Below are 27,965 nucleotides of genomic sequence, written 5' to 3' on the forward strand. Positions count from 1 at the left end.
TTTGCCTCTTTTTGTTCTGTTCATGTTTTTTTTTTTTTGATTATGATAATGGATTGGATAATGATATATATGGTAGTAGTGGCATTGTTTTGAATTAGGACAGGTTTTTTTTTCAAAAATAAACCTCCCCCCCGATATTGCCCCTGCTTCTTTGTTAAAAGTGTTGAATTTTTTGTTTTGTTTTGTTTTTGTTTTTGCAGCCTTGGATCCTCATAAGGACAGCGTGGTGGCTGGTTCGGTTATCTCCGACTCCAAAAAAAAAAAACAAAAAAAAAAATATTTTTCTGATGACGCGACTCTCTCCTCATTCAGAACCGACAAATGAATGAAAAAAAAACAAAAAAAAAAGAAAAGAAAAAACCATCATCATCATCATCATCACACCACATTATCCAAAAAACCAAAAAAAAAAATGTGGCGAGTTGCTTCGGGGGGGATATCAACATCATTATCCAAAAAAGAAGAAGAAGAAAAAATCATTTATCATTTTTAAATGCTGCTAGCAGAAAAAAAACAAGCCAGCCCTCTGTTTTCTTTCACTTTGTGTCTCTTCGTGTGCCCTTACGGGTCTATATTTCGAATGGATTTTTTTTTTCATTTTTAAATAAACAACAAAAAAAGAGTAGTGGCATACATACAAGTGATGAGGATTTTTTTTCTTTCCATAAAGAATAGCTATGACGATGTTGATGATGATGTCGAGGTTGATGATGATGATGATGATAATAATTTCGAATGTTTGTGGAGTATGATGAGAGTGAGTGAGCGAGAGCGAGAGAGAGAGAATGATACATGTATAACACAGAACACACACCATATACACAGAGAAAAAAAAATGTGAAATGAAGTAATTTTTTCTTCTTCTTTTCTGGTTCTTTTTCTTTTTGATTTATTTTTTTGTCATCAATTTTTTCTTCTTCATCATCATCTTATTATTCTTCTTATTAATCCAGAAAAAAAATATTGATTAATCTGATAATCAAGTGTGTGTTTGGTGTTATCGATTCGATTCGATTCTGGATTGATTTTTGTTTTGTTTTGTTTCCAAGAAAAATATCTACGCTGAAACGAAAATCTTAATGTTTTCTTTTCATTTGTGTTGTGTATGATTTCTTTTGGCTAATTTCTTTCGAAAAAAATAAGCATTCCTTCTCTTTGTTTTTCTTGTTGTTTTTTGTTTCATCTTTTTGAGTCAGAAGAATTTAAAGCAGAATTTCAATATTTTTGAAGAATGATGATTTGATTTTTTGTGTGGCAATTTTTTCTTCTTTTTTACATTTACATTTTACATTTTTCATTCAATGCATCATTCTAAATCTATTCATCATCATCGACAACGACAACAGCAACAACCAAAAAATCCTAATCCTAATCAGCTGCATCAACAGCAAAATGTGCCAGTTACATTGTCGTCCTATCCATTATCATCATTATCATCATCATTATCACCATTATCAACAACAACAACAAATAGTGCCTCAGATTTTTATTCAAGAAATTCTCCAGTATCAACCACCAACAGCAGCAGCCACACATCTTCTTTTATCAACAATAATAAAAGACATCAGCACCCACAACAACAACAACTTTATCCAAATCATCATCATGGACAATTTTTAAAACAAAATTTATTCAATTTTACTAATCAATCACCACCAGCACCACATCATTATCAATTTTTAAATCCAAATAATAATAATAATAATAATCTATTGTATCATTTTCAACAACAAAATTGTTCAACTCCTCCACCGCCTCCAACAACAACTAATTATAATCATCAATTGGGTTTAATAAATGATAATAATAATGATGATACAAAGTATTCACAACCAACGACAAGAGATATTGTATGTTGTTTTGTATTATTAAATGAAATTCTTGTTTGTCAATTTGATTCTGTTGATCAACAGTTTATATATCAAATCAGGAAAGATAGATAAAATGTTATTGCTTGCTTGTTTGCTGCTGTTTTGTTTTGTTTTGTTTGTTTATTTCATTTTTAGTTTAGTTTAGTTTTTTGAATGCATTTTTTTTCTATTTTCTTTTCGATAATAATTGATAATGATTGTGGATTGAGACTTTTGATTGATTAATTGATTCATTGATAAAAAATCTATGTTTTTTTTCAAAGTAAAAGATATCTGTTGTTAAGTCGTCTTCTTCGTATATTTCCCTTCACTTAGAAAAAAAAACTTGTAATCTTTCTTTACAATATTCACTTTTCATCATAACATTTAGACAACCAAACACACACATACTCTTTAATTTTCATTTTGAAAATGAAAAAATCCTTGTCTCTTTCAATGTCTCTTTCTTGATTCATTTTTCTTTTGAGTAGATTTTTCTTTCTTTCTTTATTTAGTTATATATCAAGTCCATTAAGTTTTGTATTAAAAAAAACATTCGCATTGAACAAACACAATGTTTAATTTGTTGATCTTGTCGAATAATTCATTCATTCATTTTTTATATTGAAAAAAAAATTTTAGGAACGATTTGCTCAAAATATTATATTCGAACGCAATAATAATAACGCTTCTCATCATCATCAAACAACATTAATCAATCCAACTGATAATATTGAAATTTATAACCAAAACAACAATATTGGTGGTGGTGAAAGAATATCAATTTCATTAGGAAATTATTTAAATTCCAAAACAGCAGCAACAACAACAATTGTTTCGATGCCATCACCAATGACAATATCATCGGCTGCATCGTCGGCACCAATTATTAATCATCATTCGCATCCGCAGCAACAACAACAACATCCACATCATCTTATTCATCAACAATCTCAACATGGTGTTGGTCCACAATCATCATCATCACCAAATCCATTAATACAGGCAGGTCTGATATCGGCATCAGTACCACCCTCGCAACTACCCCCAACATCAATATCGATGTTACATCATCATCAACAACATCATGGTGTATCGTCATCATCATCATCAACGATACTACCACCAACATCATCATCATCATCAATTGTTTCATCAAATTTAATTCATCCACATCATTCACATCATGGTAGTTCATCATCATCATTACAACATAATCATTTATCACATGGTCATTTATTACATGAAATATATGATATTTCAAATAAAAGAAATCTATTATCATCCAATCATCATCATCATCATTATTTACCAAATAATATTCCAGGAATACAATTAGGTGGTAATAGTAGTCCAATACCATCAACACAGAATCAAAATCAAATTCCAGTATCATTATCAGGTGGTGGTAATAGTAATATAATGCCATTAATGGCATTACATCATCATCATGGAATTAATCATACAGGGATTCTACCACCTCCACCACAGATACAGATACCGCCGCCACAATCATTATCAACACATGGACAACATCATTTTGTACAGCATCATATTGGTGGAAATAGTCAAAATGTTGTTGGTGGTGGTGGTGGCGGTGGTTATCATCCACCATCATCATCGAATCATCAATTACATCCACATTATTATAATAATCCTATTCAATCAGGACATTCAACAACAGCAGCAAAAATTTTACCATTAATCGATAATGAAAGATCATCGTTAATATTAAATCATTCATCAAATCAATTGGCAACTATTTCAACAACTGGATCTACACGTATTTCAACATCATCTTCTAATCAACAACAACAACAAGAAATGATTGTCGAAACTATTGATGATAATGTTGAAGTAAGTTCCCTTTGTTTTCTGAATTTAATTAACTCTTTTGTTTTTCTACAGGATGGTTATAATCCACATTTTGAAGCCATTTCACCAACACCACAAGATGAATCACGTATATCACCATTAACATCATTAAAAGATCAAATATTATCATCAATAAATGCTTGTGATAGACAAATACAAACAAATGAAGTGGATATTAATCAATTAAAATTAAGAGCGGTATGTGTTAAATATAATAAGATTTTGATTCAAACAAAAAAAAATGTTATCATTATTTCTGTGCGTGTGATGATAACGAAATGATGATGATGATGATATGATTGATAAAGGCAATAAATAAATTAATGTAAAAATCATAATCAAAAAAAAAAATTGATAATTTTAGGGAAAAAAAAGCCCCAAATAGATTATGTGAATGAAGAAAAAGAGAGAAATGACCTTTATTTCATTTTTCTTGGTTATTTTCCTTCGTGATTCTTATCTTTGTTAATCAAATTTTTGATTATTTTTTTTTATTTTTTTGAATTTTGAAAAAATTATTATTATTATAGCAACAATTGGAAGCTGCAACAAGAAAATTACCAATCGATTCGGATGAAGATGATAAACAAAAAAATGGTATCAAATTAGAACCAACATTAGTGCAGAAAATTATACAGGAAAATACTGTAAGTGTTAATAAATTGTTGATTGAAATTTGTAAATTAATTCCTTTTTTAACCCTTTGACATCTCAGATGAAAGCTAAAAAAGCCCATCAAAATCTATATCGATTATTAGGAAATGATAATAATAATAATTTATCCGAAACAATCGCATTACCATTATATAATCAACCAATGGATTTACCAATAATTAGAAAAAATAATGAACAACATCAACAATTTCGTTCAAAATTAATTGATCGTATTAATCGTTATAAAAAACTTGTTACAAAAGAACAACAAATACAAGCAGAAAAATATGATCAACAAATGTTAGAATGGTTAAAAAAAGTAGAAAAAATTGAATCAAATCCAGTGAAAAAACAACGTGATTTAAAAATACGAGAATCATTTGAAAAACATTTTCCGGAAATACGTAAACAACGTGAAGATCGTGAACGTGTACAACGTAATAGTAATCAACAACATCGTATACGTTCGGATGCTGAATTGGAAGAAATTATGGATGGATTACAGCATCAAGAATTGGAGGATAAAAAAATGCGTTCATATATTGTTATACCGCCAATAATGTATACAAGGATTCAATTAAAAAATTTAATACGTTTTGATAATCAAAATGGTTATCTACAAGATCCAATGTCATTATATAAAGAAATTCGTAATATAAACATTTGGACTGAAGGTGAAAAGGAAATATTTCGTGAAAAATATTTATTAAATCCGAAAAAATTCGGCATAATTGCTCAATATTTGGAAAGAAAATCTATAGCCGATTGTATTAATTATTATTATTTATCGAAAAAACATGAAAATTATAAACAATTATTAAGGAAACATGTTAAAAAACGTACACGTGCAATGATTAAAGCACAACAACAACAACAACATCATCAAAATTTAGTCAATCAACGTGGATCACCACATTTAATTAATCAAAATAATAATCAATCACAACATTCAATTAGTGGATTGGATGGAGCAATTGGATCATCATCAACAACAGCATCAACAACAACATCATTATCCACATCATCAACAACAACATTATCATCATCTGCATCAGCAGCATTGTTAAATCGTCAATATCCAAATTCATCAACATCAGTTATATTACCATATTCGATAGCAATTACAACAAATATTGCTACTATTACATTTTCATTAACATCAACATCGATGGCAAATAGTTCGGGTGATATAACAACAACAACAACAACGACAACAAATTCGAATGGTAAAATTTCAACTATTTCAACATCAACACCAAACACTAATAATAATGTTCATCAAACAAATAATCAAGGAGATTCATCATCATCATCAACTGTAATTAATCGATGTGATAATAGTGATAATAGTGATTTATTAGCAAATGGATCAACAACAACAACATTAACAACAACAGAATGTTCTACCAATTCTACAATATGTGATAATAGTGGAAATAGTTCTTCTTCATCATCAATTGGTTGTTGTCTTTGTTGTGGTGATCATTTAGTATCAACAAATCCACAAAAATCTCGTCCAATAACACAGAATAATTATCAATCATATGGTTTACAATTATCAACATTATTAATGAATTCAACAACAACAACAAATCAAAAAACATCGAATGGTAATCAAATATTAGGTCGTGTTTGTTTTGGTTGTCATCTGAAAAAACAACAACAACAATCGATTAATAGTAATCTAAGAGAAAAACGTTATTGTCCAATGCCTTTATGTATTTCTTCATCATCATCATCATCGAATGCAAATAATTCTACAACAAATACATCAACAAATAATACACCTAAACGTAAAAAATTACATCTAAAACAATTACCACAACAATGGTTAGATATGTTGGATGATAATGAATTGAAACAACAAATTTCGAAAGAATTACAAATACCATTAGATATTAAAATTGGTTGTGCACGTTGTGTAATGAGATTAAATCGTCGTTTATCAAATCGAACAATAAATTTGGATCAAAAATTGATTGATAATAATCAACAACAACAACTTACCAATACATCATCATCAATAACTAATATTGATTCATCTTCGATGGTAAAAGAAGATTTTCGTAAAGTATGGTCATCACCCGATGATCAAGAAAAACTACGTACAATGATTCGTACTTATGGTAAAAATTGGGCAACAATATCATCGAATGGTAGTTTTGAACAACAAAAAACACCACAAGATTGTTATAAAGCATTTGTTTTATTTAAAAATGAATTTCAATTAGTTTCAGCATTGAAAGAATTTTATCAATCAATCGGTAGACCATGGAATTCTGCAATAGATTCAGGTGAAGATACTGATGGTGATAATGGTGGTGGTGGTGGTATTAGTGGTGATGATGATACTACTGCATCAAGTTTAGATGATAATCAACAAAATAATAATGAAAGTGATACAGCATCGGCTTCATCATCATCAGGTGGTGGTGGTGGTGGTAGTGGAAAACCAACATCTTCAGGTGATAATCATCAAGAAGCACAGAATTCTTTAACTAAATCAAATCAAAATCTTCAAGATTGTAAACCATTAAGTCTTTCACAAAGTTCATTAAAAAGTGATTATGATTCATCAGCAACAATGAGTGCTGATGAATCATCAAATAATATGAATGAAACAAATAATAATACTGCTACAGGTTTGGATCGATCTTCTGGTTCATTTTCATTTCCAAATTCTGGATCACGTTCAGGTTCATCAACACAACAACAACATTCGAATAATGTAAAAATTGAAACAAAAGTGATGGACGATTTGAAACAATCGAATCAATCATCATCATATTCAACATCATCATCATCATCATTTAATCGAGATAAATTGGTTGGTTTTGATGCACCACAAGTTCCAATGTTTTTGATCAATCCAAATGCACCATCGATTCAGATTTCATCATCTTCGAATACTTCTTCTTCGGTTCCTTCAACAACGGCTGGATCCAATCGAACACCAACACCACATTCAACATCAAAATCATCATCGATTAATGATGTTAATAATTTAACATCAACAACATCGACAAACAATAATAATAATGATAATAATAATAATAATTCTGGTGGAACATGTGTTCGTGATCTAATATGGAAAGCAATTGAAAAAAGTTTATCAACCGAAACTGGTGCTGCAACAGCAGGAATATCATCATCTCAACCATCATCATATAACACTACTCATACATTATCATCTGAATCTACTAATACTACTGCTGCTGCTGTTAAAATAGAACCATGTTCTACCGTTGTACAACAATCATCATCAAATAATAATTCTACACCTTTATGTTTAAAACGTGAAATTTCAACACCAAATTCTAATCAATCATTAAGTCGACAACCAACACCAGATTTAAGTAAAATGGATATTTTAGCATCAACTGCTTTGCAACAACAACAACAGCAACAACGATCTGGTGGTATGAATTTAATGATGATGAAACCGGAAGGTTTAGCTGCTGGTATTAATTTTTCTTATGGATCTAATTCAACAACAACAACAACCGTTGAAGATGAAGTACAAGATTTAAGTAATAAATCATCTAAACGATCATATGATCAAACAATTTTACAACAACAACGTAATTCACCAAAAGATTTTCATCATCATCATCCAATTAATAATAAAATTATGAAAATGGATTCAATTGGTGGTAATAATGGTGGTGGTAACCAATCATCATCACGTTCATCACCATTAAATATGCCACATCAGATAAAATCACCATTTTCACATCATTCTTCATCATTAATGGATAATTCAGCGGCAACACAAAATATTTTACGTCCACCATATGCACATTCATCAAATCTATTGATGAATAATAATAATAATAATAATAATCATCCAGCATCACGTATACCGAATATGATTGATGCTTTTATGACATCTAATAGTGGTGGTGTTCATCATATTACTGATCCAATGAAAATGAATCGTTCTTCTACTGGTGGTGGTGGTGGTGGTCAATCATCAAATATTTATGGTCAGGTTCCATCGTTGAAAATTAATTCAAAATCTCCACAACAACCACCATCATCATCATCAACATTTGCCTTATCACCTAAAGCTGAAACAGCTGTTCGTGATAAATTAACAAGTGGATCGATAACACAAGGAACACCAGTTGTTTTACAGCCTGGTCAATTAGGTCAACAACATCCACAAGCTGCTTCGCCTCATCATTATCATCATCAACAACAACAACAACTACAAGCAGTTGCAGCAATGGCTGCTGCATTAAATGTTTCCGTTTCGGGTTCTGGTTCGAAATTTTCACAATCACATTCACATCCAGCAAATATTTTACCACCACCACCATCATCATCGCTGACACCTCAATCACATCATCATCAAACAACAAATATAACAGGATCATTCCATCCATCAATACATCATCATCCAATACATTATAATGAACTTTATCGTCATATGAATAATCCTGATCTGGCTAAAGGTTCAATTACACAAGGAACACCATTGATTATGCCTGCAATTGGGCCTGGTAATAATAATAATAATAATATTCCTATTCCTGGTGGTGGTGGTGGTCATATTCCACCAGGAACTAATTTATCATCATTGATTCCAACTACACAATCACATTATCATCATCCACATCATCATCAACTTTTACAACAAATTAATCCACCACCATCATCATCATCTTCGAATCGAAAAAATGATTCATCACCATTGGATTTTGCCGTTGTTCATGGTGGTGGTAGTGGAAATAAACGTTCGAATAATAAATCAAATAATCAATCATCGCAACAATCAACGGCTAATGTATCGATACCGAATTATGATTTTATTGATCGTATGAAAACAAATTATGAATCAACTATTTCACAACATCAACTGCCCATTTATCATAGACCTTTTTCACCGAATTATCCATCATCTGGATCATTATCATTATCATCAAAATCTTCTTCAGCAGCAAACAACAATAATGTTCAAAATATAAAATCTGATTCTGCTGCTGCTGCTGCTGGTGGTGGTAATATTAATCAAATATTGATTGATTTTAATACATCTAAACAGATGCAACCACGAAGATCAAGTGCATCATCAAATGAAAAAGAATCCGATCGAATTCAACAACAAGATTCTTCTGGTCGTTTGATTCAACATCAACCACCACCGCCACCACCTTCGGCACCACCACCACTACCAAGTCATCAAATTATTTCGGATAAATCTCATTCCAGGCCAACATCTTCATTTCAAATTTCAGCTGCTGCCCATCAATCATCACCATATCTTCATCAAGATCGTATAATAACAGATGGAAAAAATGCTACAATTCTAGATCAACAACAAGCTTTTCTTCATTGGAATCCAATTGCATTTTTGGTATGTCTTTGATAATGATGATTTTTGTTTTAATTTTGAATTTTTTTTCTCGTCAAAGAATCGACAAAATGTTATACAACAATGTTATCAACAGCAACAACAACAACAATCATCAAAAGGAACATCGGTTATACAATCAGTACCACCAAGAGAAGATTTATTAAAAAATTCTCATTCACCTAGGGGAAATATACAGCATAATAATAATAATAATTTTCCAGCTGAACATGATGCATTGGCTACATTGGTTAATGCAGCTATTCAACAGCCAAGTCTATCGATACCGCCAAGTTCACAAACAACATCCATCAATACAACAACATCAGGTTCTGGTTCTGGTGCAACATCGATTTCATCACGTTTAAATAAAGAAGGTTTTGAAAAATGTTTTTCCGAAAGTTTTGCTCAACATTTACAGCCTGGATCTAATCAACAACAACAACAAATCAAACAAGCTATGTCGAATCGTATTGTTTATCCACCTATATTGAATGATTCTGGCCATCATTCTCATCCTGGTCAGGATTTGATGATTACTGATCTATCAATCAATAATAATAATAATAATAGATCTAAAGAAGATTCATCTTCGAAATCTAATCGCAATCATCGAATTGGATCATCCGATTCATCAAGACCATCTTCAGCTAATAATCATCAAATTCATCATCATGGTGGTGGTGAAACTCAGATTGATCTCAGAGGAGGTAGAGGATTTCCACCACCTCCACCAGGAACTACACCACCGTTTGGAATGTTATCCACACCGACTGGTCATTTATCTGTCGAACATGATCGACATTTATTGTTGGCCGAACAACAACAACAACAAAAGAAAAAGCTAAATTTTTATCCAGGTGATTTTCATTCAGCAGCATTAGAACATCATCAACGTGCAAGTACTGCCAGTAGTTTTCGACCAGAATTATTAAATTATCCACCGTTATTGAATGTTAATCCTGCTGCTGTTGCTGGTGGTGGTGGTAATAATCCTGGACTTAAATTTGGTCGTGAACTTAATCCATTTAGTCCAGAACATTTTGAACGTGGTTTACGGCAACAAGTTGAAAATGCTTCTGCTGCTGCTGTCGCTTTTTCATCGAAAAATGATGAACTTAGATCGCCAAGAAATGCAAATAAAACATCATCATTAAGTCATGTAAACAATAGTACAGCCGAATCAATGGATGAAGCATCGAAATTATTTTCACAATCATTTCAAAAAGATCGTGAATCAAATTCACAATCAAGTGGTGGATTAACAGCTGCAAATCTTATTGATGCTATTATTACTAAACAAATTAATATTGATTCAACAAAAGGTGGTAGTCTTGGAAATTATCCATCATCATCATCATCATCGTTGAATCGTTTAAAATCATCGATGAATAATAATAATAATAATAATAATAATCGTCCATCACCTTCGAATACACCAACATCATCATCGAATAATCCGATTTTAGATATTGGTAGTTTATTTCATCAACAACATAAAATACCATCACAGCCACCATCATCAACGCCATCAGCAACAACGGGAATAGATTTGACTGGAAAACAATCATCATTAAGAGATACAATATTCAATATGATTACGGATAATATTCAGAATTTTTCTGCAACAACAACAACAACAACAAATTCATCATCATCATCACCGGCTGTAATGGTAACATCATCATCACGTTTATCTTCAAAACGTGGTGATGATTTAAATATTGTATCAGTTACATCGTCGTCTAGTGGTGGTGGTAGTTCATCTACTACAACATCTTCAGTTGCCGATAATTTTAAACTACGTCGTGCATTACAACCAATGGATCAATCAACAGATCCATCGTCTGTGCATCGACAACAAGTAATTCATATGACTGGAAATGTATCGACACCACCATCATCATCATCAAACAGTAGTAATATTGGTAAAAGTTCATCACCATTGCCACCACCACCTAATCTGAAACATCTTTCACATTATATTGAACCTATTTCTCCACCACAACAACATCAACAACAAGGATCATCATCAGGATCACAGCAACAACAGCCGCCGAATCCAGTAGTAACCACTGCTAATTGGCCAAATTTTCTTAATTATTCTCTGCCATTTGGATATCATCCACCACCACCGCCGCCTCCTCAACATTCATCATCTTCATCAAAAATTCCCACTGATCAATCATCATCATCGATTCATCATTTACCTGGTGGACATGAATCACCATTTTTTATTACAAATCGTATTGCCGAAGCAATGAAACGAACATCATCATCATCATCATCAATAACTAGTTCAACTAATTATTCGACTGCATCAAACAATAATAATAATAGCAGTGAACAACAACAACAACAAGAAAGAGAAAGTGGCGCTGATAATAAGTCTTCTTCAGGTGAAATGGTGGATAATAATGTTGGTGGTGGATCATCATCACGATCTTCAACACCATCATCAAAAAAATTAGCAACTGAAGAATGTAAAAAAGAATTATCACAGCCATCAATTAATCAAAATCAAAATATGGAAAATACTTCATCAACAGTAACGGATAATATGAAAACAACACCAATATCTTCATCATCAACATTTCCGGATTCACCAATTTCACCAGGTGAAATGGTAATCGATGAAAATCCACGTCAACCAACACCTACATCATCATCATCACCTGATTGTCAAAATAATTCATTAACAAATGATGATAATGATGATGGTGGTGGTGGTGGTGGTGGTGGTGGAAAAAATTCCAAAAGTGGTGTAATCAAATTGAATAGCAGCAATTATGGTTAGTTTAAATTTTCAATAGTTTTTTTGTTTTCGGTTCATTTTTTAATTTTTTATTTTTTCTTTTTACATATATTTTATAGAAAATACTTCATCAGAATCTGTTAAAACAACAAATACTGCAAAAACAACAACAACAACAACAACAGCTACCAATAATAATCTATCATATGAACCATTATCGGATGATGAATCATGATATTTGATTTAATTGAATTGAATTGAAGAATTCGAAATTTTTCGTTAATGGATTTACCGTTTTTCACACACACTCTCTCTCTCTCTCAACTTGATTCTGTGATATTAAATTTCTATGATGTAATATTTTTCTTCCCCATCGGTTCTTGGGCAAAAAAAACTTTCATTTGAACATTATTGTCTCATCTCTGAATCGATATATGAAAAATATTTTGTCTCACATTTTTTTTTTTTTTTTTTGAACATAACCATGAAAACACACACACACAGAGATTGAATCGGATTCATTTGTTGAATATATACCAAAAACATTCAAACAAAAATTACATTGAAAAAATCATTTGTGTATTTTTTTTCTTGAAATTCATCATCCATCTCATTATAATTTGATTGAAATTTAATGTCATTATTATTACTAATTAATTAATTAATTATTCCTTAAAAAATAATTATTAAAACTGTGAATTAATAAATTTAAAAAAAAAAATTAAATAATGATTGCAATTCTAATTTTTTGTTTTGGCTGTTTATAATTTAAAAAACAAATTTACAAATTGTTATAGTTTTGTTTTTTGCTGAATTTGTTATATAATGACTATAATTCAAACCAATTCTGGACCAATGATGGTTACCAAAATTGAAATATTAAATGATCAAACAACATTTCAACAACAACAACAACAAAAAGATTGGATTTATCTGTCATCATCAGCATTATCATCGTCACCATCAAATAAATTACCAGATTGTTGGCTTTGTTGTGAACGTTCAATTGATTGTGTTCTATTGGATTGTGGTCATTTAATTTCTTGTTTATTATGTGCACAGCAAAAAATTCGTCGTTTTGGTAAATGTAAGTAATAATGCAGTGAATGATGAATTGGCTGGTTTATACATATTTGGTTTTAATTTTCATTTTATTTTGTTTTTTTTTCTTTGGTTTTTTTCTAGGTCCTGTTTGTCGAAAAATTGTCTGGAAAGTTGTACGCATTTATTTAGCTGTTGATTAAGAATTTATCTAAATTAACCAGATTGTAAATAAGATTTGATAATTTTCGCTCGACGATATAATAATGTTAATAAAATATTTAAATTTTCTATAACTTTTGTCGTCGTTGTTGTTGATGATGGCGTTGAAAATTTTTTCAACAATAATATCCCTAACCAAAACCATAATCTTCGTAAAATTCTTGGATGTTTATGATTACCATAATATTTTGAATATGATTGTAATATTTGTTCAAATTCATTACTATTCAATAAATCTGATTCATCATCATCATCATAACATAATAGAAAATCTTTGATTCGTATCAAATCTAATGATGGACATGATTTATCAATAGTGGTGATCAAAATTATTTTTTTACATTGTTTCAATAACATTTGATTGGATGTTTGTTGTTGATGATTATATTGAATCAAATGTTGGATTCTTGAAATCAATTCGGTGTTTGTTTGCATGGAAATATCCACCGAGATTGTTGAATTGTTTGTTTTATCAATAAAATCAAAATAATCAACTGCCATTTGTATTAATTCTATGGAATAATCAGATTGAAAATAATCATCTTCAATCAAATCTAAACATTGTGTTAATTCATTTGAAATGAATGCTGTTGTTGATAATGATGATAATCGTTTCATATCCGTTTGACATCTTTGACATTGACAATCAAAATAATAATTCGATTTTAGAATTCTTTGTCGTTCCCATACGGGTAGAATTTCATCCAAATAACTGATATGTAATTGATCAATATCTTTAGCATCTTGATCATTATCATTTATTTCGGTAAAATTTTCCAAATCGGTTATTCGTAAACAAATATCTCGGGCTGCAATAAAATAAATTTTCAAACCATCAAATTGATAATAAAGATCTGGATGATGACAAGTATGATCAAATATTGATGCACTGTGAAATTTCAGAAATTCAGAAAAAAAATTTTACTGATAAAAAATCTATACAACATTAATCTTACCCAAGATATAATGCTCTTCCAATTATCTGACCAGAATTTTGATCAGTTATTGCAAATGAATTGATAAGAATTTTTCCATAAATTCTTATTAATTGTTCAATTGATAAATTCTTATAATGATGATTATTATTATTATGGAAATTGAATAATTCCAGTTCTTCGAAAATAGCGCCAAACATTAACATTGCATCCAAATCTTTTACTAAATGATCATAATGATCCATTAAACAATTCCATGTTCGTTTATGATTATAAATTGTTTCGCTAAATGAATCATTATCATTTGGTTGAATTTTATTTAAAATTCTTAAAATCATTCTTGTCAATGTACGTAATGGTCTTGTTCGTATTACATAACATTCGGGATAATGTATAGCGGTTGATTCATCCTAAATTAGAATAAAAAAAACGTTTGTATCAATTTTTGCGTTAATCAAACACACCTGACACTATTACCTGACATTTTTTACAACAATAACGAACATATCGACACTCCTTACACATGAATTTTGCATCTTCAATTTTGTTGCTTTATTTTGAGGAAGGGGAAAATTGATGATGATGAACTTGAATCATTCAGTTCAATTCAAATGAATAAACTTACAAACAATTTTCACAACGAATCAAACGTTGATCAGCCAATAATACATAAACAAATGGTTTATCATTCACCGATTGATAGATAATATCACCTTGATGGAAATGTTTTACCATCATCATAATTCAGATTCGGACAAAGAACAACAACGAAAACAAAGTCAAAATTGGATTTAGCTGATGAATGAATGGAGAAGAGAAGAAAAGAAAAAAATCCTTTCCCGCATTCAAGAATTTTGATGTCGTTTAAATACCATAATCGAATAAGGATGGGGTTTGGAGGTGGGAGGAAAAGTGAGGGGCAATAAAAACGCGCCATAATATTTTCGGAATATTCTTCTTCTCCTTCTAAACGGACCGACCGTGTTCTATGTCTACATCATCGTTGTTGTCGTCGTCGTCATAGCTGACATTGAATGTTTTGTTTTGTTTTGTTTGGCGCCACGATTAATTAGATTCGTTGCTAACTAACTAAACTTAACTTGACTGATTATCATCATCATCATCATCGCTCATTCAAGACATTTCGTAATTATGTCTGTAAATGATATTGGTTGGGGATTCTAAAATTAGTCTAAAATATAATTGGAAAAAATCTATCCACCATCACCAACCAACCAAACCATCCGAATTCAAAATGAAAATTGCAAAATGTTTTTTTTTTTTCTTTTTATAATAATAACACCAGAATAAATGTATGCATTAACATCACAATTTCAATAAACAAACAAAAAAAAAAAGACAAAACAAAAAATGAAAAAAATGAAGAAGAAGAAGATGATGATGATGATCTAAAACAATTTCAAACACATCGCACATATTATAAAAATGAATGATTTTTAGATTAAAATTTGTAGATTTTTTTTTATTATTTCTTTTGCCATTGCTATTGTTGTTGGTTGGTTGGTTTGGTTTTATTACTTCACATTATTCCACACCTAAGTGAATGTCAATCCAGCTTCTTTATAAGTAAGGAAAATTTTTTCAATCGAATTTACATAGGCAGCTGTACGCAGATCTAAACCTAGATTATATTTTTGAACAATACGCATAATTTGCTGAAAGAATATTAAGGTAAATTGAAAAAGAGAGAAAAGAAAAATTAGAGAAAAGATTTCAACATTATATAAAATTCAAACTAACCCTAGCTGAACGTTCCATTGTATAATCTAAACCGGATAATACAATATCTTTTTCTGATGCACCGGATATTCTTTTTTGAAATGCTTCACTTGGTACTATTGGTATACGTCCACCGGATTTACCGAAACGTCGTTCCAATGATTCTTGAACGCTATCTGTTTTCATTTAAGAATAAAAAACAATGAAATGATTTAAAAAAAAATTGTGATAAAAAAAACAAAAACTGACCAAGTAAATGATAATTAGATTCACGTTCATATTTGAATAATAACCGGCCATAACTAACATGATTCAGATTTTTTAACCATTCAAAATATGAAACTGTTACACCACCGGCATTTATATATAAATCCGGTATGATCAGAATTTTTCGATCAATCAATATTTTATCGGCAGCCGGTGTTGTTGGACCATTAGCTGCTTCGGCAATAATTTTACATTGAATTTTATGAGCATTTTCTTTGGTAATAACTTTTTCGGTTGCAGCTGGTACTAAAATATCGCATGGTTCATATAATAATGATTCACCTTGATAAGGTTTTGCTTTTGGATAACCAACAATTGTTTCATTAGTTAATTTATAATCTTCTAAATCTTTTGGATCGATACCATCCGGATTATAAATTGAACCATCCCATTCAATAACACCGATACATTTAGCACCAGCACGATGTAGATAACGCATTGCATGCAAGCCAACATTACCAAAACCTTGTATAATACAGGTTTTACCAGCCCAACCTGGTGTCGATTCAATCATCGACATAAATGATGCTTCATTAATAAAATTATCAATTCCATGAAATAAACCCTACAGAATTTGAATAAATTTAAAAAAAAATCGAATCAAAAAATTCATTACAAAAAAAAACTTACACGACCAGTTGCCGAAATACGACCATGAATACCACCTTGATTAATTGGTTTACCGGTAACACAAGCATGTGAATTTAAATCAGTATGACCAATTGTTTGAGCATATGTATCGGAAATCCAGCTCATTTCACGTTCACCGGTTCCCATATCCGGTGCTGGAACATCAATTCCCGGGCCTAAAAATCCTTTTTTGGCTAAATTTAATGCAAAATTTCTAGTCATTTTTTCCAATTCATTTTCACTAAAATCTTTGGGATTAATTTTTAAACCAGCTTTAGCACCACCAAATGGTACATCAACAACAGCACATTTAAATGTCATCAATGCAGATAATGCTTTTACTTCATCCAATGAAACATCCGTACTATAACGTATACCACCTTTTGTTGGTAAACGATGATGACTATGTTGTGCACGCCAACCTTTTATCATTGTATATTCACCATTATCACGTTTTAATGGAAATGATACTTCCAATACCGAATGACATGGACCAATAATACTTAAATAACCACGAATTTTTTTTCTTTTCTCTTCAATACTCATACGACCTTTTAATTCATCAACTAATTTATCTTCAACAATTTGCCAACCACGATGATAAAAATATTCAACCATATGAAAAAATGATGGATTTTCAGCATCGATTACATATTTAACACGTTCAGGTATTTGATGTGGTTGATTTATATCATCATTTTTCATTGGATTTTCATCCGATTTTTGTTGACATTTTAAAATATTTGCCGAATGATTTGTCCATATTGAATTTGATGATAATATTGATGATGATGATGGTGATATGATGGACGAACGATAACCACGTAATACGTTTCTTAACATATTTTCCTATTTACTTTAATGCTGACCAAAATTCTATACGAAGAAAAAACAAAAGAAAAAAGTTAAAATTTCAATTGGAAACAATTCAGAATGATATTGACATTGCTAGTTTTTCACCTCTGCCAAGAAGAAAAAAAACGATTTTATCATTCAATTTAAAGACAAGATTTTTTTTTGGTTGATAAAAAATCAATTATCAATCAACTTACAGTAGGAGAAGAAAAATCGAATGTTTAAAAAATGATTCGATTTGATTTGATGATGATTAGATTTTTTGCTAGTTGAATGATGATAATGATCAATATTAGATTCGGGCCAATTTTGATTGATAAATTATCGTTTGCCTTTTTGTTGATAATTAATTATTGATGATTGGTCTGATTAGGAAACAAGAGAAGAAGGAGAAAAAATCAATTAGAAAATAAAATTCCTGAAACTGAAACTGAAACAGAACAAAAAAGATCAAGGTTGTATTCGATCAACAACAAACAACAAAACAGTAAACATTAAAAAAATATTAACCTAAAAGAAGTGGTGGTGGTGGTGATGGAAAAATCCCATTAGAAAAACAGAAAATAATGTCGTAATTCGCAAAAAAGAATTTGTCAACCAAAGTTTTTTTTTGTTGTTGTTGCTGGGAAGTAGCATTAAACACTGCAGTGTTATTTGTAACTATATATTATGTTGGATGGATAAAACAGGAAAAAAACTGAATGAAGATTGGCACAGATTCTTTTTCAAATGAAATTTTAGAGTTTTGCCAAAATAAACATGCCTTTTTTTTCTCAATTAATAAAAATGATCATCGAGTTGGATTCCTGTTGTCGATAAGTTTTCTCTTTTTTCCTTTTTTCTCGTTTTTCAAATGATAAAAACAAAGAAAAAAAATTCAATCAATTAGATGTCATTCGATTTGAAAACACACATAAGAAAAATTCATTGGAAATTTATTCACTTTGATTTTTTCTTTCCAAAATTGATTAATTATAGAAAGTATTTTCCGAAAACAATCTTCGTTATCAACAAGATCATCATCAAATGTGAGGGATGAACAAAAAACATATGATTGTTACTGAATGCAGTGAATTAATGCTTGAATGACACGATTAAAATGAAATGAAGGCCAGCAGAAAATATTCATTAAAAAAAAGATGAACTCGTTGCACCATCTATCGTAAATGTTTAACAATTAATTATCGTCACATGTGATTCTTCTAAGAATTTTTTGGTTCTGCGGTGGTTTTTTGGTTTTTTCTGAAAAAAAATTTCCAATTTTTCAACAACAAAAAAATGTATCGAATACGAAATTTATCGAAATCATTTTCTCTTTCACGATTCAATAATAATCAAAAATATCAATTTCATTATAAAAAACTTTCAGCTTTACAATCAACAAACAGACAAACAATCTTTTCATTTTTGCCAATAAGAAATATTCAATCATCATCGATTCCGGCAAATTTATTGATTCAAAATGTATCATCATCATGTTCGGCTGGTAATATCACAGATCAACAACAACAACAAAAATTTCAAATTGGTCAACGTTTACATGGATATCGAGTAGAATCAATACGATCAGTACCCGAATTATGTTTAACAGCATATCGATTGATTTATGAAAAAAATGGTGCCGAACATTTACATATTGAACGTGATGATTCAAATAATGTTTTTGGTGTTACATTTCGTACAACACCCGATGATTCAACAGGTGTTGCACATATTTTAGAACATTTAGCCCTTTGTGGTTCAAAACGTTATCCAGTACGTGATCCATTTATGAAAATGTTACAACGTTCATTATCAACATTTATGAATGCATTTACCGGTTGTGATTATACAATGTATCCATTTTCAACACAAAATCAAAAAGATTTTTATAATCTAATGTCAATCTATTTGGATGCTGTATTTTATCCACGTTTAAGATATTTAGATTTTCTACAAGAAGGTTGGCGTTTAGAATATTCAAATGTTAATGATGATAAATCATCATTAATATTTAAAGGTGTTGTTTTCAATGAAATGAAAGGTGTTTTTGTAAGTATTAATCTGTTTTTGTTGTTTGCGTTACATTTTCAGCAAATTATTTTGGATTTTTTTTTCACTTTAGTCAAGTCCATCATCGATTTATACACGTCAAATGATAAATAAATTATTTCCTGATAATACTTATCGTAATGAATCTGGTGGTGATCCATTATCAATACCGGATTTAACCTATGAACAGCTTAAACAATTTCATAGTCGTCATTATCATCCTTCGAATGCAAGGTACGTAAATCTTAATATTAACTGGGTTAACTGAATTTAATTTAATTTGGTTTTTTTTTCTTTTCACTTGAAGATTTTTTACATATGGAAATTTTCCATTAGAAAAACATTTACAAGCAATTGGTAAAGTAATTGAACAATTTGATTCAAATGAATCATTAAAAGAACAATCTCGTATACCGGAACAAAATTCATGGCTGCAATATCAACGTGTTAAACTACGTTGTCAAAATGACCCTTTAGCACCGTTTCCAGATCGTCAAACAACAGCAAGTGTTGCTTGGATGTTAAAATCATTACAAGATATACAGGAAAATTTTACATTATCAATATTGTGTACACTGTTAATGGATGGACCAAATTCACCATTTTATCAAGCATTAATCGATTCAGGTCTTGGTTCAGATTATTCACCATTTTCTGGTTATCATAATTTTACTAAACAATCATTATTTTCTATTGGTTTACAAGGTATATCTGAAGATCAATGTAATACAGTTATGAAAGCTATTGATATGGCATTAATGGATGCTTATACGGATGGTTTTCCACAGGAACGTATCGATGCAATATTACATCGTATTGAATTGAGTACTAAACATCAAGGATCAAATTTTGGTTTAGGTCTGTTAATGTATATTAATAGTTCATGGATACATGATGTTGATCCAATTGAATGTCTTAATATTAACAAACAAGTTGAACAGTTTAAAGAAAATCTTCAATCAGATTCAAAATATTTACAGAAAAAAATTAAACAATATTTTTTAGATAATAAACATCGATTATTGATTGAAATGAGTCCTGATCCGGATTATGAAAATCAACTACAAAATCATGAACAATCAATATTGAATATGAAAATTTCACAATTATCAAACAAAGATCATGAAGAAATATTAAAAAATAGTCAAGAATTATTAAAATTACAAAATCAACAAGAAGATGTTAGCATATTACCAACATTAACTATACAGGATATTAATCGTACAATTTTGAAAACAAATTTAGAAAACATACGAATAGGAATGATTCCTATTCAATATAGTACACAACCAACAAATGGTATTGTTTATTTTAATACGGTTATACAATTGAAACCGGAAATTTTCCCGAAAAAATTGGTACCATATTTACCATTGTTTGCACAGGTATTATGTAAACTTGGTGCAGGTAGATTGGATCGAAAACAATTAGATCAAAAAATACAAATGCATACAGGTGGATTAACATCATTGGTACATATTGCCGATAATCCAAAAACATTTGATCAATTTGAAACTGGTATTTATCTTGGTTCTTATTGTTTGGAACGTAATCTTGAACAAATGTTTGAATTATGGACCGAAATATTTAATGGTATACGATTTAATGATGATCCAGATCATTTGATGCAATTAATACGAATATGTTCAGCTGAATTGGCACAAGGTGTACCACATCAAGGACATCAATATGCAATGCGTCGTGCATCATCTTTTTTTGGTGGTGCATATAAATTTCGTGAATTAACCAATGGTATATCATCATTAGCTTATTTTCGTTTAATGGCTGCAAGTCAAGATAAAGTTCGTGAAATTATTAAACATTTAGAACAAATTGCCGGGATTTGTTTTCAATCTGATTCGATAAGATGTGCAATAAATGCTGAAGCAGTAACAATGCGAACATCATTACAAATATTGGAAAAATTTATTAATTCATTTGAACATTCATCGACAGCAAACAAATCATCATCAACAACAACAATGAACAATGATGAACCAAAAGCAATTGATTTTGTTATGCCAACAATACAATCCAATTCAATGAATGAACATTTTATATTTCCATTTTCAACAAATTATTTAGGTCGTTCATTATATTGTATACCATATACACATAATGATCATGCAAAATTACGTATTGCATCAAGTTTAGTATCAATGAAATTTTTACATAAAGAAATACGTGAAAAAGGTGGTGCATATGGTGGTGGTTCTCGGTTAGATAATGGTGGTATGTTTCAATTTTATTCATATCGTGATCCACATATCAATGAAACAATAAACGCATTCGAACAAACGGGTGAATGGTTAATACGATCAAAAAATTTTGATGATAATGAAATTGATGAAGCAAAATTACAAATATTTCAATCAATTGATCAACCAATTCCACCTGGTGAACAAGGAATTGAACAATTTTTAACAGGTATAACTGATCAACTGCGACAAGAATATCGTTATCGTTTATTAGATGTTACTAGGCAAGATATACAAGAAGTTGCTGAAAAATATCTGATTGGAAAGAATTTATCCGATAGTAAAGTTGTTGTATTGGGTCCAAAATCCAATGAAACTAGTTCGAATGATAAACAATGGAAAATAAGAATTGCATCAGGTGAATGAATGAAAGTGAATAAAAAAAGAATCATGATTTGTAAATAATTTTAATCGGAATTTTCGTTTGATTGAAAAGAAATAAATTTAGTTTGAATTGATTGAACAATTTAAAAAAAATCATTACATTTGAAAATTGAATAAAGATTTCTGTAACCAGCCAGAAATTCTTTAATTCAACAATAATGATAAAAATTTTGTTTTTGTTTTTTTGCCGATCAGGTAAATCAAATAGGGGGAGTCAAAAGGATTGATTACGTTCAATCAATCAGTGTTTGATTAGGGGGGAAATAATATAGTTGTGTGGAATACAGTCGAATGAAACCAAAATGATTGTGAATGTGGGGGGAGGTCAAAATCAAGATAGGGGGAAACAATTTTCACAAATAAAAAAATGGACGAACAAGACGTAATGTGATGTATGTGGTGATGAATGAATGAATGAATGGCGTTTGACGGAATGACTAAAAAAAATTTTAAAAAAGGTTGAGGCTGACAATAATGATGATGATGATGTACAACACACGAGAATGAATGACGATTAATAATGACGACGATAGGACAAAATGAATGTTGAATGAATGAATGAATGATTGTGGATGATAATTATGTTATGAAATGTTGATTGATGGCGATAAGATGATCAATGATGATCGATCGGTTCTCATCAAGAAATGGCAAAATTATGAAACATTAAATTAGCGATTTTGGGGGGTTTTATATATACACGTGTAACGTATTAATCAGGTTATAAATTATATTGTGCGGATTATTTTCCTGCGGTTTTTTTAGTAACCACCGCCGCCGCCTCCACCCCCACCATAATCGCCACCACCACCACCGCCGCCACCATAATCGTCACCACCACCTCCACCGTAGCCTAAATTTATTTTAAAAGATAATCGATTGAATATTATGAATTTTTTTCCAAATATATCAAATTATTCTTACCGCCTCCGCCGCCGCCTCCATAGCCACCACCACCACCACCTATTAAATATAACCAAAATAAATATGTTGAGAAAATGTTTTAGAAGAAAAATCACATCACTTTTAGATTATTTACCGCCATATCCGCCGCCACCGCCGCCGCCGCCTCCATAGCCACCACCTCCGCCGCCTCCGTAACCGCCTAGTTCACAAATAGCATTCGAATTTGAGACCAAACGTTTACCAATCAAAAATCAATCAAATTAATGCTTACCCATCATCATACCGCCACCGCCTCCATATCCACCTCCTCCGCCACCATAACCGCCACTTTTCATGCTAAAAATTTTTGGATAAAAAAAGAAAAGGTTTTTGGGAAATTAAGGAATATATTCGGGCAGGATTGAATAGAAAAATTTCCAAAAAAAAAGAATATTTGTTAGTTAGATAATGTTCATTAACATAAACTTACTAAACAGGTTTTTCGACATATTTGATAACAGGATAGGGTTGTGGTACATACACACACTTAGATCCACCGCCCATTTTCATTGGTATTGGAATCGGAATGATGATCTTCTTTTTACCGCCCATCATACCCATCATCATCATATCTTTCATCATTTTTTTCATTTTACCGGCATCAACTTCGGATAGATTTACAATCAAAGTGATAACCAATATCAGTGATGATATTGCTAAAAATTTCAGCTTCATGTCGAAAATTTATTAGTTATCGTTGGTCGATCAGTTTTTATTTAAGTTGTTGTTGATCACACTGAGATTGAGAAACAACTTTGAATGATATGAAATCGAAATGATTGTGATGACTTTTTATACCCGATGATGATCGTTGATTGTTCGTTGACGACGACGACGATCAAGAAGAGACAATTCAATCCATTATGATGATGATGGTCTACGGAAGGAAGGAAGGAAGAAAGGAATTTTCATACAGAAGAGATGATCCGTTGAAACATTTTATTTTTCATACAATTCAATGAATTATATATATGATAATAAAGAAAAACATTAAATCTTGTTTGTCATATATCGTATCGTATCGTTTGTTCATTCATTTTTCGGCTCTTCATTTTTTTTCAATGATTCTATCATCATATCTTTCGGTTATTGTTGCTGTTGAGAAAAAAAAAGAGAAAGTTTTTGTGCGTAAAAACCCGCGCAAGAAATATAAAAACATACATACATTCTCTCATTTTTGTTTCCCGAAAACAAATACAAAAAAATGAATGAATTTTCTATTATGAATTATGGTCATGATTTGATGTTGTTGATGATTACCGATGATGATGATGATGATGATGATGGTGGCTATATGGATATTTATGGTCCGTCAACAACAATAAAAAAAAGTAGAAAATTATGTGAATTTGCTAAACAACAACAACAACAATCATTGGATTGACATCCACACACAGGAAATGTACCTTTTCATTTTTACCTTATATGTGATGAGAGGATATTATATTCATTTGACTGACTGGCTGACTGGTTGACTTGGCTGACAAATAATCAGTTTTGTTGGTCGATAAAAGATAGGAACAAAAAAGATGGATATGTTTCTGTTGTTGTTGTTCATTTGAAATAAAAGATGATGATGATGATGGTATACCATGATAATGGAATTGAGGGTGATGATTATGATTGGTTACATTGTAATAATATTTATTTACAAGCAGGATATACACATACATCATTAGTGGATTTTCGATGAATGAAGAATTTTCTTTTTTTTTCTTTTTTCAAAGTTGATTAAAAAGATGGTGATGGCGATGGATAATGGATCGAATCTTCGTTTGGTCATCTTTTTTGTCAACAAAATTTTTGATTTTTTTTCGGATTTCGTTTTAAAAAAACATTCATCCAATCACCAAATACATCAAAGGCAAAGACAATGGATAAAATATCTTCCTATCTTCCAAATCATCACAAAACAAAACAAAACAAGCGTTTGAATGTATTTTCCGGTGATGATTATGATTATGATTGGCGGTGATGATGATGGTGGTGATGGAATCAACAAATGCAATCAAATGTCAAAAATGAAATGAAAAAAAAATTTCTTTGATTATCATATCGAAGACGATGATGATGATAATACATCAGACATCATTTTTTTGATGATTCGTCTTTGTCATTTCGCTTCGTTTCACGAGTAATCATCATATTCTTCAAACAATCGAATGTTTTTTTTCTTTTTCGAATGATGATCTTCAACAACAACAACAACAACTTATTTGATGATGATGACCAATATCCATGATATTTCAGCCGTAACAAATGACCAGTATAGTTAAATTGAGTTGAACTTTCATTCATTTTCTTTCTTCAATCTTCAATCTTCAATTTTGACCAATTAGAATCAATTCAAACCAATCGGATTTACAAAAAACGGGGAAAAAAAAGAAAAAAAGAAAAGAAAAAAAAATCATCCGTCGTTGCCCAGTAGCCAATATATTCATTCGAATGAATTTCGAACAACAACAACAACAACAAAGGGGAGATTATATTTCGACCTCGATGATTCGATCAGTCAAAATAATCATCATCATTCGTTCGTTCGAGTAATTCATTCGAATGTTTTTTTATCTTGTTGATTTTTTTCGTTTCCGCTTTTTTTTTCTTCAAAAAAAAAAATCTGATCATCATCATCATAATCATCATCCAATTCAAGTCCGACAAACAATGATGATGATTCCATGATGTTCATCATCATCATCATCATAATCATCGTTTGTATTCGTTGTTGTGTAATATAGGATAATTTTTATTCATTTAAAGTGAGGCCATGATCTTGCTCAAAGAAAAATTGAAAGTAAGAGATTTTTGTTGAAAAGAATTACAACGAAAAAAATTTTCACATCTAATTAACAAAATTACTGTTGTTTTGTTTTTGTTTCCACAGATTCTAATTAAAAAATTTCTTTTTTATTGTTTTTTGCATTCAGCATCTCGTATAGAAAAAAAAGGGGGAAGTATTTTACAAACTCGAATAGAAAAAAGATTTGGGGAAAAACAAAACAGGTTGTGAATGAATGAATGAATAATTTAATCATTTGATTATCAGCAGCAGCAAGTAAAATTCATTTTTTTCATTGTTTTTTCGGTTGGGTTTCATTTTGTTATCTCTCTCTTCACACAGGTCAAGAAGACGAAAACGTCGAAGAAAATGATGATGATTATGATGGCAGTGATATGATGAATGAATGATAATTAAATAAAACGAAGAAAATGAAGAAGAAGAAATTTGAATATAAACAGATTTCGTTTTCCAAAATTCGAAATTGTGAATGTTTCAACTTGTAAATCTTTCCCAAAAAAATTTTTTCTGTTATTCCCCAATGATATCATTGAATGTTGATGATGATAATGATGAATATTGAAGATGTTACCGAAACAAACAACAGAAGAAAAGACAATTCACCATCATCATATCAAAAAAATGATGATAATGGAAAATTTTACAAATTTTTTTTTCATAAAGACCCGGTAGTCACGTTTTATCGTTTTGTATTTTTTCGTCATTATTCAAACTTGGATTTGGATTTTCATGGATATTTTTTTTTTTTGATCGATTGATTTATTTGAAAAAATTCTTTATCAAGAATCAAGATTAATTGGTGAAAATGATGATAATTGTGGTGACCACAAGACCATTTAGCCATGTTTTGTTTTTGGATGATAATGATTATGAAATTATCACACTGTAAATTAATTATAATTAGAATAATTTATTCTAATTATCTTTCATTGTGGTTTATAAGTGGAATTTATCATCAAAAATCAAAAGTTTTCATCTTTGTGTGTCACGTGTGTGTTTTTTTCTCCTAAACTTTTTTCATTATGGTCATCATTTTCATATCAATATTGATTACATAAGATGGTCTTTTTTTTGTTCCATTGTTTTCTCATTCGATTAATTGATTGATTGATTGATTGATTGATTGATTTGATTTGATTTTAACTCTAATTTCTATTGAATCATATTGATCATCATCGGTTGGTTGGTCGGCCGGTTAATCATATTGACAATTGGCCATATTGGAGAACATACAATATATGACTATAGTGAGAAACGAAAATGATAATTTTTCCAATAAAGGTGGAATATAAAAAAAACAACGAAAAGAAATTTTACACATCCTTGTCATCGATGATGATGATGATGATGAAAAACATTGTTATTTT

At 30.4% G+C, this 27,965-nt stretch overlaps 6 protein-coding genes and 1 long non-coding RNA gene across 9 annotated transcripts; 4 read left to right on the forward strand and 3 right to left on the reverse strand.

The window, feature by feature from the left end:
* Nucleotides 1–1,063: 1,063 nt before the first annotated feature.
* LOC113796460 (uncharacterized) lies at nucleotides 1,064–13,234 on the forward strand. Its single transcript, XM_027346737.2, has 7 exons — nucleotides 1,064–1,850; nucleotides 2,493–3,707; nucleotides 3,759–3,923; nucleotides 4,256–4,372; nucleotides 4,441–9,738; nucleotides 9,797–12,527; nucleotides 12,610–13,234. The coding sequence occupies exons 1-7, from the start codon at nucleotides 1,302–1,304 to the stop codon at nucleotides 12,723–12,725; spliced, it is 10,191 nt and encodes a 3,396-aa protein (XP_027202538.2). The 5' UTR covers nucleotides 1,064–1,301; the 3' UTR covers nucleotides 12,726–13,234.
* On the reverse strand, nucleotides 12,916–15,998 carry LOC113796432 (histone-lysine N-methyltransferase SMYD3-like). The gene is made up of 4 exons (XM_027346705.2): nucleotides 15,314–15,998; nucleotides 15,166–15,238; nucleotides 14,710–15,098; nucleotides 12,916–14,642 (listed from the first exon to the last, which is right to left on the reverse strand). The coding sequence occupies exons 1-4, from the start codon at nucleotides 15,427–15,429 to the stop codon at nucleotides 13,748–13,750; spliced, it is 1,473 nt and encodes a 490-aa protein (XP_027202506.1). The 5' UTR covers nucleotides 15,430–15,998; the 3' UTR covers nucleotides 12,916–13,747.
* On the forward strand, nucleotides 13,316–13,803 carry LOC142645618 (mitochondrial ubiquitin ligase activator of NFKB 1-like). Its single transcript, XM_075822232.1, has 2 exons — nucleotides 13,316–13,577; nucleotides 13,676–13,803. The coding sequence occupies exons 1-2, from the start codon at nucleotides 13,316–13,318 to the stop codon at nucleotides 13,732–13,734; spliced, it is 321 nt and encodes a 106-aa protein (XP_075678347.1). The 3' UTR covers nucleotides 13,735–13,803.
* Nucleotides 15,999–16,142: 144 nt separating the features above from the next.
* Nucleotides 16,143–18,827, reverse strand: Gdh (glutamate dehydrogenase, mitochondrial). Its single transcript, XM_027346704.2, has 6 exons — nucleotides 18,691–18,827; nucleotides 18,378–18,545; nucleotides 17,326–18,201; nucleotides 16,678–17,260; nucleotides 16,450–16,604; nucleotides 16,143–16,364 (listed from the first exon to the last, which is right to left on the reverse strand). Exons 3-6 carry the CDS (start codon nucleotides 18,166–18,168, stop codon nucleotides 16,245–16,247), a joined length of 1,701 nt encoding a protein of 566 aa, XP_027202505.1. The 5' UTR covers nucleotides 18,169–18,201; nucleotides 18,378–18,545; nucleotides 18,691–18,827; the 3' UTR covers nucleotides 16,143–16,244.
* Nucleotides 18,828–19,271: 444 nt separating this feature from the next.
* LOC113796438 (presequence protease, mitochondrial) lies at nucleotides 19,272–22,927 on the forward strand. Its single transcript, XM_027346712.2, has 3 exons — nucleotides 19,272–20,211; nucleotides 20,285–20,445; nucleotides 20,519–22,927. Exons 1-3 carry the CDS (start codon nucleotides 19,459–19,461, stop codon nucleotides 22,833–22,835), a joined length of 3,231 nt encoding a protein of 1,076 aa, XP_027202513.2. The 5' UTR covers nucleotides 19,272–19,458; the 3' UTR covers nucleotides 22,836–22,927.
* LOC113796439 (uncharacterized) lies at nucleotides 22,858–26,135 on the reverse strand. Of its 3 annotated transcripts, none has more exons than XM_075822229.1 (7): nucleotides 25,219–26,135; nucleotides 24,964–25,088; nucleotides 24,229–24,893; nucleotides 24,031–24,095; nucleotides 23,893–23,958; nucleotides 23,778–23,816; nucleotides 22,858–23,706 (listed from the first exon to the last, which is right to left on the reverse strand). In XM_075822229.1, exons 3-7 carry the CDS (start codon nucleotides 24,471–24,473, stop codon nucleotides 23,615–23,617), a joined length of 507 nt encoding a protein of 168 aa, XP_075678344.1. In that variant the 5' UTR covers nucleotides 24,474–24,893; nucleotides 24,964–25,088; nucleotides 25,219–26,135; the 3' UTR covers nucleotides 22,858–23,614. The 3 variants fall into 3 exon arrangements, with proteins under 3 accessions (XP_075678344.1, XP_075678345.1, XP_075678346.1); XM_075822230.1 differs by having other exon boundaries at nucleotides 25,205–26,135; XM_075822231.1 differs by having other exon boundaries at nucleotides 24,280–24,893; nucleotides 25,219–25,872.
* On the forward strand, nucleotides 26,133–27,921 carry LOC142645620 (uncharacterized). The gene is made up of 3 exons (XR_012846706.1): nucleotides 26,133–26,592; nucleotides 26,726–26,853; nucleotides 26,920–27,921. It is a non-coding gene; the product is annotated as an uncharacterized LOC142645620 (long non-coding RNA).
* Nucleotides 27,922–27,965: the final 44 nt, after the last annotated feature.

The sequence above is a fragment of the Dermatophagoides pteronyssinus genome, unplaced genomic scaffold, assembly GCF_027571235.1.
Source record: "Dermatophagoides pteronyssinus isolate colony J.1.1.1.1 unplaced genomic scaffold, Derpt_VIB-CSIC_2022.12 sq0016, whole genome shotgun sequence".
NCBI lineage: Eukaryota > Metazoa > Arthropoda > Arachnida > Sarcoptiformes > Pyroglyphidae > Dermatophagoides > Dermatophagoides pteronyssinus.